At 35.5% G+C, this 12,013-nt stretch overlaps 1 protein-coding gene across 1 annotated transcript in view; it reads right to left on the bottom strand.

Moving 5' to 3' along the window:
• Positions 1 to 556: 556 nt before the first annotated feature.
• The window catches only part of WAC (WW domain containing adaptor with coiled-coil), an 81,174-nt gene continuing 69,717 nt past the window's right edge, over positions 557 to 12,013 (bottom strand). Inside the window, 7 exon segments of the mRNA XM_034644205.1 lie at positions 557 to 1,018; positions 3,033 to 3,160; positions 4,185 to 4,371; positions 5,866 to 5,984; positions 8,699 to 8,847; positions 9,729 to 9,851; positions 11,295 to 11,540. Of these exon segments, the coding sequence (XP_034500096.1) occupies positions 949 to 1,018; positions 3,033 to 3,160; positions 4,185 to 4,371; positions 5,866 to 5,984; positions 8,699 to 8,847; positions 9,729 to 9,851; positions 11,295 to 11,540 (1,022 nt within the window). The 3' untranslated portion in view covers positions 557 to 948.

The raw sequence follows: 12,013 nt of genomic DNA, 5'->3' as shown, positions 1-12,013 counted from the left end.
AAAGTGCCATAGCAACAGTGCCTTAAGAAAGGAGAAAAAGAGGAGCCTTAAAAAAATGGACAAAATCAGATCAAGGATTTCAGAGGGAAATGGAACACACGGGAAATGAAAAACATTTCTCTGCAAAACAAATGGAGAAGCACTGCTCTTGATCGGGTGCAAGTGTGGAAACGGTTGTTTCATCATATTTTGTACACTGCCCATATGGTTCAAAATCGTATCCTTAGACACAGATCGCCTGGCGCTTGCACTGAATTTTGGAAAATGCAAGATTTCTGAATGATAAATTAACCCCCCCAATTTTTTTTTTTTTANACTGTTTCAAACGGTTGCAGCTTTGAGACGCAGATCACCTGGTGCTTGCATTGAATTTCAGGAAATGCAAGATTTCTGAACGATAAATTAACTAAAAAAGAGAGCTAATTTTGCAGACAGGTTTACATGTAAAAGGCTAGGTATTTAGCCATCTCAGCATTGATTAGTTTTGGATGTCTAAGCTCTGANGACACAGATCGCCTGGCGCTTGCACTGAATTTTTGAAAATGCAAGATTTCTGAATGATAAATTAACCCCCCCAATTTTTTTTTTTTTTAAAAAAAGCTAATTTTGCAGACAGGTTTACATGTAAAAGGCTAGGTATTTAGCCACCTCAGCATTGATTAGTTTTGGATGTCTAAGCTCTGTTACACATGGCTTCCCATGGCTTCACTCTACAAAACATATTTACAACGTGAAGAATACATCTACAAGAAATCTACATTTCAAGGGTTTTACAAATCAATCTTGTATCTTTCCCCTGAATTGACTCTCACAGACCCCGTCCCCTTGTCATTTCCTTTGCCCAGCTTAACGGTCCAAAGTCTACTTAAATGCAGCTCAAAAATGTTAAGACTGGGCAATAAGATTTACAGTTCCTGTATGCAAAACCATGTGCAATTATTCACATCTTCACACCATGAAGGAATTCTGATTTTTTAGCTTTTCGAGTTCCTTAATTTGTTGTCTCAAAAATAGTATCCTGAAAAAGAAAAAAAAGAAGGCATTAGAACTTGTGTGGTTCACATAAATGTTACAGAAAAACCAAACAAAACTTTAACTACGAAAGTATCTTAAAAAGATAAAATGAGTAACTACAATTAAGACTTAAGTAATTAAAAATGGATCAATCTAGGGGCACCTGGGTGGTTCAGTCAGTTGGGTGTCCCAACTCTTGGTTTCAGCTCAGGTCCTGGTCTCAGGGTCCTGAGATCAAGCCCCACAGGGGGCTCTGGTGCTCAGCAAGGAGTCTGCTTGAAATTCTCTCTCCCTTTCTCTCTGCCCCTCCCCCCTTCAAATAAATAAATCTTTAAAAATAAATAAATATGGATTAGTCTAGAGTTAAGACAAAATGACCAGTGAATGTATGATGTATTAAAGAATTAGGATGACAAAAGTTAAAATGTTTCCTAGTTTTCTAACAATTTCTCAATAATTTGACTATGATGATTTAAAATGTGGTTTGTTTGTTGTATCATCTCACACACACACACACACACACACACACACACACACACACACACACACACACGGTAACAGATATTAAATAGGAGACAAACCTATACTGTGTATGTTTTCTAGGCCACAACTGAGTAAAAGCCTAAAATTAACCAGGTGCAAGAGACTTAATCATTTTGAAGAACAATTCTCAATATAAACACAGGCTCAGAAAAACAGACTGAGTCAAAGTCCAAATGACATGCGTATTTGAAACAAACTAGATTTCCTACAAACTAGATTTCCTACAAACTTCATAAAACTGTTCCCCTTCTGACCCCTCCTGTAAAGTATGATTATTTACTGCCTGTTCCAGTGAATAGGCATAATCCTCAAGTGGCTGGTATTTACCAGTGTACACTGTGTCAACAGCTGAGGCTGCAAATAACTTCCTAAAAGTCAAAACATCTGCCTTATTAAGCCAAAATTGCAGTCAAGTTTTATGTATGTTTGAAGTACTTTCAGAGCAATCCTAGAGTAAACAAATCCCAGCTGATATTCACAATGTAATTCCAGATAGTTTAGTAATTGAAAGATTGGATAAAAACTTATTTTTTCCAAGTTTACTATAAATTCCAACTTGGTATTTACTAAATCTTTGTGGTTTCATGTTAAGACTAACTCTACTTGTGACCCAGTGACTTATATAGGGCAGGATGTGAGAGGCCATTAAACGTTTGTCCGTGATTTTGTAAGACGCATTTAAAAAATATCTGTACTATTTACTGGGATGTAGATATCCTTGAGTAGGATACTAGACTAAGATATGTGAGACAGTTAAGAATTTAGGTGAAAACAATTCAGAAAATAGATACACTTGCTAGACAACTAAATTTCCAAGGGATCTATCAGTGATCCAAAGACAATGTAAATAGTGATTTCAAATTTCAACTGAAACAAGCACCCTCAGCAATAGAGTACTACCCTCGATTGAAGAGGAGCCATTTATAATTAGTTGCTATCAACAATACACTTTTTAAAAATATTTTTATTTTTTAAATGATTATAGTATAGTTAACACAGTGATATGACATTTCACTTTTTAAATATTACTATACCTTACAGAGTTGTAAGAATAGACCAATGAAGCATTTACCATGGGTTAGAGAACTAAAATCTAGATGCCATTATCATTCACGAGGAATATTATTAAATTATAAAAACGCAGTCATAGTGTGGGGTGCCTGGGTGGCTTAACTGGTTGAGCATCTGACTCTTGGTTTTTGGCTCAGGTCATGATTTCATGGGTCTTGAGATAGAGTCCAGTGTCAGGCTCCGAGCTCAGTGGGGACTATGCTTGAAGATTCTCTCCTTCTGCCCACCGTACCCCACAACCTGCCAACTAAATAAATCCTTTTTTTTTAAATGCAGTTACCGTATTATATTATGGAACATGATATATCAAAGAGAACTTTAAATTTCAGAAATGAAATTTGATTTATATTCTTCAGTCTGATTTAAGAATGCTAAGACAAAAAGTTTGTCCGTGAAAAACTTACCTTTGCTCTCGCAAAGTTGCTTGAATTTCACATACTCGGACTAAAGATCTTAAATTTTTTAATTCAGTACAAATTTCTGACATGTGAACACTTCCCATATTATGGGCTTCTTCTCGCAATCTTGATGCCTATAATTAGAGAAGTAAAGATCACATAAAATATAAGCCACAATCACGTACAAAAAAAAAAATCAAACACTAAATTTCTGAGTACAACTTTATACCAAGATTACAGAATAATCCTCCTCCTTTAAATCCACAAAAATGATAGTGAATCTAAGGGGGGAAAAGGATTTTCTTTAAAAAACAAAAAAACAAAAACCCTGTCTCTAATGGTGCAAGGTACTTTTCAAAAATTTCCCCTTCAACTTCTGGAGAAAACAGTATTTCCAATTTCAGTACTGCATAGCACTAGGATAGAATAGAATTTGTGGTTAATAAAAGATGCTGAGTCAGCAAGAGTAAAGTTCAGGTGTAACACTGATAAAAGGGCCTTCACTGTATTCTTGTGTCATAAGATATACAACATTATCTCTGTGAACTTAGAAAAACTTTCAGACGGTCAGTAAACCACTAAAAGAGAGAAGCCAATGGCAGTAATTGTAATGTCCAAAGGTCTCTCATTCCAAAGCAAAACTGTTTCCTAACTTCTAGGTGCTAGTCTAGTGGAGAGATGTAAGAGTAGTAGTATGGAGAAGTTCTAAAACTATGAGAGCGAATGGCTGAGTTGAAAAAGCACACTAGCTTTGAGCCCCACTACTGTTTTAACTGGGTGACCTTGGTATGTAATTTATTTGGTCCTAAGGGCTTCATTGGTAAAATGGGAGAGCTCATCATCTGTACTGGCTAACAGTTTTAAGAAGTGGAAAAAATAAAGCACTCAGCACAGTTCTAAATGCAGAGTATTTGATAATGGCAGCTATAACAATAATATTAAAATATTTTATGTGAAACTATAAAAAGTTATCTCATAAATACCCTAAAATAAGTACTTACCAAATATTTTATAAACTGACTATAGACAATCTAATTAGAAATTAGTTATTTCAAACATAGTTTAAATTTAGTGACCTAAATTAGATTTTCTAGAAATAGAGTTTTATTTTGTCACTCATCCGCAGGTAAAACATCTGTTGTGAATCATGTAACATACCTGCTTCTCTGCATGATCTGCAGGCCATCCTTGAACATGTTTTATGAGATTTTCGTTGAAGTGTGCTGCTAGCGTAGGTGTTAATGAACACGTAGGTCGGGCAGATGAATTCTGTGGGACAACTGTTGCATTTGATGCATTACTACTAGAAGTGTGATTTGGACCAGGTGATGGACTTCTCTGGCTACTGGAAGAGAAAACAGAATTCAATGTGCACTTTGTTTTAAAAAGTAGATATCCTAGAAATTGTCAATACCTTCTATTAAATTAAAGATATCCAAATTCTTAAGAAAAAATTGTTATTTTAAACATCAAATAAACAGAATTTAAAATCCAAAGTGTATTCATATCATGTATTCCTCTCACACACTTTTGGGGGAAAAAAGAGCCCTTTTCGTAACACTAATGTCAGCTAAATTTAAACTAATAATGCTCTCTAAATTTGACAGCAGCACCTGCTGATTTTGCATACCAGAAACATAGTAAGAATGTAACTAAGAAATGGTCACATTTTAACAGTTGTAGATATAAGGCACAACTGAATATTCTATCTTAAATACATGAAGATAAGGAGGGGAAAAAATCCACTGCCTTTGTTTAACATCAGAACAAAGTATTGAATCAGAGGGTAGACAATGTGAAGCAATATACAGGCATTTTATTGGACAGCAATGAATGAGTTTAGTGGCAAAATAAGACCAAAAACAACACTCTGAGACTGAGATCTTCTTCTTAAACTGTATGGTTTGGGCTAGGGTTTGAGGATATGGTGGTGAGAACCAAAAATTTAATCACCCAAGTTGATTTCCTACCTGCTTCACCAGACTTGGCTCTGAATGAATTTCAGTTATTTCCAAAAACTAAATCTCCCAAAGGATGAAGAGTTTTCATCACTGAGGATATTTAAAATAACACTGCAGCCTCTAAAGACAATTTAAAAGAAGAATTTCCCAAAAATGTTCTGAGCAATGGCAACATTGCTGGAGTAAGTAGACAGCTTCCCAAGGTGATTATTTTGAAGGGAACAACTCGCATTTGGATGTATAAGTTCTGAAATGCTTGTTTAGAAAACAACAATAAAAACAACAGTTGAATTATTTTGCCACCTCATAGCAAGAAATAAAAATAGGAAAATCAATCAAATGAAAACCATTTAAAGTTGTATTTGTTAATTAACAAAGAAAAGTGACAACACAATACAGCGGTATCTGACAAATGCTCCACACAGGGGTCAGAGTTGAAGCTATTAGGAAAACCCGACACATACCAGTTGGGAAATACTGGCCCAAGTTTTAGATTTAACATTTTTTGCTTCATCAATACACTCAAATCTAAAACTGCTTATGAGAAGGTTAAAAATGAGGTCATTTCCAGCAAGTGAAGTATTATAGAATCAGGTGCCCTCTTTGTACAAGTATCACATATTGTTACTCCTATCCTATTCTACTAAGTAAAATTCTAAAGAATCACTTTCTTCAAAAATAACCTGGCTTCCCTACTAGAGACAACAACCTACTTGTAGATAAGATTTGCCTTTGTAAATCTTATAATACATAAAATTTAGGCTATCCGTGGATTCTTCCAAGATCAAGTACTATTATACATATATTTTTATAATATTCAAACAATGCAGCATGCAATATTAAGGGAAAAAATGATGTTTCAACACGTATCAACTTACTTTGAGCGCTGAAGACTTCGAGGAGAGAGAGGTTCATGACCTTGCTGCTTGTCAGCAGTTACAGGCTGCTGCGTGGCCGATTGTGAAACCGGTCCTTGCTTAACTACTGGAGTACTAACCTGAAATGTCAAAATCTGGTGAGACAAGCTGCTATCACACAGATAAATACCATGGAAACTAGATAAAAGCAAAAGTACAACCAATGAAAAGTCCCTATTATTTCTATTCTTTAGTAGTTTTTAAGATAACATGAGCTGAGTGATACAGACATATTTAATTGTGTGAATCATGGTCATTTAAGGACCCAAATCCGCACACCCCTCCGAATCTAGCTGGATAATTTTAAACTCTGAAAAATCTAGAGATTTAAAAAATTAGAATCAAACAAAATTCACGTAGTTACAAGACAGTCTAGTTTTGAGACTAAGATCTAATTTCTTCATAAAATGGTCCAGATTACTTTCCTCTTAGCACAACAGCACAAGAAACTAGTTCTCCTAACGTTGAGCCCAGTTTTCTTTCCAATACACTAAAATAGCTCTTCTCAGCTACTGTAACTTTTGTATCAATAAAAATTAACGTTACCACATCCTACAAATACAGCTGCTCAAATTTCAACCACACATGCAGAGAATGTACAGATTGGTTTATCAGAGAATGAACTATGGCCCATAACAAAATTCAACTGGAGTGGTCTTCCAAGAGATGTTACCCTTTAGAGGTGGAATAAGGGGTCCGTGAGTGTTGGTGGGGATATATACTATACATATTTAGATGCCAGAGAGAGAGAAAACAAGTAGTTTTAAATATAAGCCTCAAATTAAGGCAAAAAGGCAGACAGCCATTTGTGATTAAGTCATATCCTCCAACAGCAGCTTTAAAAATTTTTTTTCTTCTTCCTTTTAGATTATTTGAGAGAGAGAGAGAGAGAGAACATGGGCATGGGGGGCAGAGGGAGAGGAGAAGCAGACTCCCTGCTGAGCTTGATCCCAGGATCCTAGAATCATGACCTGAGCTGAAGGAAGATGCTTAATCGACTGAGCCACCCAGGCACCCCTTCTTTTTTTAATTTTTTTTTTTGATTGATATTCTCCCAAACAAATCTGGACAGTCTGGCTACTTCTGAACATAAAAGAATGTGCTCTTTTATAAAGAACATTTTTATAAGGTCTACATATTACTGAATGCCCACTTAAAAAAAAAAAAAAACAACCTGGGAAAGTTTTCAAATGCAAAAAACTGACAGCCATATGCTTAAGGGATTTGAAATGCTAATTTTATAAAAGACTGTAAAACACTACCACTTACTTCACTTTAAGTCATCATTTATCGTACTCTTAAGATATACCCTGATGATGAGTTTTTTAAGCTCTAGTAATAAGGTCTCCATTGCTGAAACTCACATTTTTATTCCTCTCACCAAAATGCAGGCAAACAGTAAGAAACTGCGTAATAAACTAATATTTTTAACACAAAATTAAAAAAAAAATTAATCCAGACTGACCCTAAAACATGCTTAGATAAATGATTTAAATAGGGAAGGGATGAGCCAACAGGAAGACCTAAAAGCTGGCCTACCATCAATTTCAAGTTATGTTTCAATGCATTTTTATTTTTAGGCTTCTGTTTAGCAGAACACCTGGCTGGGTCAGTAGGTAGAGCGTTCAACTCTTGATCTCGGGGTTGTGAGTTTGAGCCCCACATTGAGTAGAAACAGCTTAAAAATAAAATCTTAAAAAAAAAAAACTTTGGCATAAAGGATTCAAATAGCCCATTTTTTTACTAAAAAGAATTTCCTAAATTTACGATTAAGAAAAAAACAATTGCAACTTGTGCATATACCAACTTCCAAATCTTTTAATGTTTTGCTGGTAGGAGGACTACAAAGCAAAGAATGAGTATAACTGGGATTTGCTTACGAATTTGTGGGCAAGACTCAAATGATGTAGTACAAAATCTGGGTGCAGCATTGTTAAGGTCCTGTTTATAGTCCAATGAGAAGAGACAAGGAGAACAATCTTTAACTGTGCTCTGGGGAGCCATGCATGCAAGATTATGCTTGGATAAACAGGTAGTACAGCTTAGTAAAATGGGTTCTGTGTTCAGAAAGACCGAGGCCTCAAATTGTGACTCCACCACAAAAACTAGATTTAACTGAAGGCTTCATTTTCTTATCTATTAAATGAAACAAGCAGTAGTTGATTCTCATGATGTGAAGTTAAGTACAATACATATAAAGCTCTTAGCACAGAAACGGACTCATTTCTAAAATAAAACTATGGGAGGAAAAGCCACTGGAAAACCTGTTCTCTCATATCTTTTAGAGCTAAAAAATTCTACAAATATGAAGACAATTAGTATACCCTCCTTTATCCCACACTCCATGTCACAAATCCCAAAGCCAGGAGGAGAAAACAATCAGCGTGTAAAAGTAGCACAGATGATGGGACACCTGGGTGGCTCAGTCAGTTAAGTGTCTGACTTCAGCTCAGGTCACATTCTCCAGGTCCTGGTATCGAGCCCACGTCAGGGTCCTCGCTCAGTGGGGAGTCTGCTTGTCCCTCTATCACCCCCCAACTCTGCTCATGCTTTTTCTCTCTCTCACATAAATTACAATCTTTAATAATAATACAAAAAAGTAGTGGATGCAATTCCCTCCTCTGGCCCCTCAATTTACTGAGAATCTAACCTACATCTATCCCACCCATCACTCACTCCACCACTACTACATTCTCAAAGAGGGCTTTTTCTACAATACAGATTCTAAAACATTAAGCTTGTTTTTCCAAAAGTGAGTGCTTTCTTTTTCAAATTTCCCTCAAAGGCAACATACCTTTGGCTGTGATGAAACAGGAGGAGTACTAATCAAAGGTTTGATAGGGACTGTGTTAGTCTGAGGTGTGCTTATTCTTGGAGACACATACGATCTTGGGGATGATGCATCAGAAGTTAAAGACATTGGAGACTGATTAGATGGCGGGGCTGTGAAAAAGTGAAGCAATTAATTTCAAATAAACCAAAACTTCTATAATATATGTACAGAGGTCTTTTCATCTCTCCATATGCTACCTTAACCCCAAAGAGAACACTTATGAGAAAGTAAGAATCTGAAATACTCACTGGGGCCACACGTACTAAATGAGCTGTGGATTAGAACGAAGCACACCAATGTGTGCCCCCCCCCCTTTCTTAGGCTAAAGCAAGAAGGTAAGCCTGAACCTATTCTCACATGGAAGGCATCCTCACCATTCTCATTTCTTTCTTATTCTATAGTTAGGCCTTTATGTCCTACCTCAGGAGGCTAACCAGAGGGTTGTTTAAGTCTTTTTCCCTATTATATTTCAATTTTAGAACAAGTGTTTCTACTCAGTTTATCAGTTTTCTGAGTTGGGGCTGGGAGACAAGTCAAAGTGACCCTTTCATTTCTCCTTTGTTCCTATGTATATCTCTTTTCATTGGCTGCTTCCACAGAAAAGAGAAATAGCTCATTCAAGAAAGGACTTGAGCATTTCTGTATCCTCTGGTCAAAATCCATCAAACATCAAACCTGAACCAAACTTCAACTCTTAAAATATATTCTATGTTTCACAAAGATTGAGAACATACCAGTTTACATTCAGCTTTGGAGTAAAATATTTCATTGACAAAGTCTGAATTAAATATATATTACAGATTTAATGGCAATACTGCAAGATAAATGTCAATGCCTGCCCCATCTCAAAAAAAAAAAAAAACCTATATACTAGTGTTAAAATCAAACATCAAATCATTATAACTAATCTCTTCAAAGACTAAAAAAAATTTGCTATGAATCCCCCTCCAAATCAATATACAATTCTAGTGATACCTAAAAAAATGAATACCTTGTGTAGAGAGCTGAGCAGCTTGAGAAATCAAAGAAGTTATGTTGAAAGCAGATGGTCCAGCAGTAAGAAACTTATGAATTATAGACTGCAATGAGGCTTGTGTCACAGCTGCTGTAAGAACTAAAAACATATCTTAAATTAAAATAAAAACACAGAGGCATATTATGGCATTAGTAACAACTTGAAAACTCAAAAAAAAAAAAAAACAAAAAAAAAACCCAGAGAAAACAGCAGTGTTTCAAACTGGAACTCTCAAAACAGAAATCTAGAAGATAAGAGTAATAAAAATGGGTCTAGAGATAGGAAATGATCTGAGGCAGAGGAAAAGAAATTTAATGGATTTACAGTAAAGGAAAACAGTGGTTTCCTTTGCACTAAAATTCAGGCGTTCAATTTAAGAAACTCCTGAGACCTTTTAAAAACAATAAACAGTGCTCACTGGAACTTCTGATTATGCCAGAAACCTAGTCATCAATAGCTAAAAGGCTTAGTAGGTTACATAAAATTAACTGGGTAAATGGTAGCTATTTCATGCAAATGCTTTATTAGACAAGCTGGCCACTCAAACCCTACAAGAACACCCACTCCAACAATCTTTTAAAAACAAACGTTAAAAAGCTAGGTAATTTAAGAACATCATGTATATTCAGAGAACAAGATCTTCTATTACTGACATTTTCTTATGCTATCATTTCAAACTGTTTAAAAGCCCCACTTCCCCTAGTAAAACATGCACCTATCAAATAGGAGAATGGCACAGTTATCCTAAAGAATAAAATAAAAATGCAGAAAAGTACAATAATAAAAACAGAAAATTATTGACCAACTAGCCTGAAATAGCTCCATTTTTAAGATAAAGGAAGAACTGAAGCACTTAACACTACTGTTAAATATATTATGTGACAACGTACACAAGTCAAAATCGACTATTCTAAACAGGAAATTTTGCAAAGCTCTTAGGACTGTTTGGTTTCTGAATTAAAACTACATCCACTTTTATTCAGACCTCTTTGAGGTAGCTACGTTAAGTAATGTAGTAGCATACTGAAAAAGCAAAGTTGGAATCAGCAATGCGATTAACTAGGAAAACCAGAAAAATGTTATCCATTACCTCCCATCTCAAGTTTTTTTTCAAGTATTCTAAGGAACTACCTGAATTCCTACTTCTAGTAGCCTGTTTTTAATACTCTAAATAATTATTTACCCATGTATACAAGAGGTTTTTTGAAATATGCTAGAATTCAAGTGTTTTTATACAGTTTTGGGAAATACTCTTTTGTTTTTACTTAAAAAATTTTTTTTTACCACACACGTTAAGCAGACAGAACAGCTCCAGTAACTACCAAGTACTATCAAATCTTGGAAAAGATACAGAAAAATCCAAGTACTGCTAACTCAACTACAATACCAAAGGCCTTAAGCCATGGGGGATATAAATTCGAAAGAATGAAGCTCAAATGGGAATTTTAAAATGAAACAAAGACCGTTCCTAAACTGGGGATTTTACTAATTACAGAATTCTGCACAATGCAAATTAAAAAAATTGTCACTATGAAAATTTACCTTCATTTATTTTGGATATGTCCACATTAGAATTATTAAGTTGCAGCGTGGCTTGCAAAGCAGGAAGCAGCTGTCTAAGAAGGTTTGGGTCCTGAAGTAATGGAGGTATTGGTGACTGTGGAACAGGAGAAACAGGGATTGCTGAAGCAGATGTTGGAGGTGCAGATGTCGGATTCAGTCCAGAGGCAGAAGATGTGGAAGGAGTTGTGCAAGAATGTGATACAGATTTGTCTCCTGGTGTAGACTCTAAGTAACAAGGAGATAACAAGGCTGAAAAAAAAACACTTGAATAGAGGAAACTAGAACCAACATCAAAAAAGCAACTTTCATGTGCCAAACACCTAACTCAAGTAACCTCATTTAATCTTTCCAAGGTAGCACAGAGGGGGCTTAGTAAATATTTGCCTGATTAGAATAATGAGGTAGGCATTTTTATATCCCAATTTCATAGGTGAGAAAAGTTCTCTGAACAAGAAAGATTATGTAACTTGCTTGAAATCACCAAACCTGGTTAAAGCAGTGATTCAACCATATTCGTGTCTGATTTTAAAAGTACCATGTTCTGTTTACTAGTAATGCTGTCTCAAACACAGTTATGTATTAAGTACACGTTCAAATAAGCTTCTATTAGGATAAAGGGACAATACAATTCTCCTGAACTTAAAGTGGAAATGTTTATTACCACAATGACAATCCTCCCAAATATGACAATGGCCTGA

The sequence above is a fragment of the Ailuropoda melanoleuca genome, chromosome 15 (genome assembly GCF_002007445.2).
Source record: "Ailuropoda melanoleuca isolate Jingjing chromosome 15, ASM200744v2, whole genome shotgun sequence".
NCBI lineage: Eukaryota > Metazoa > Chordata > Mammalia > Carnivora > Ursidae > Ailuropoda > Ailuropoda melanoleuca.
Note: the sequence above shows the minus strand (reverse complement) of the source record. Positions and strands in the feature narration are given on the sequence as shown.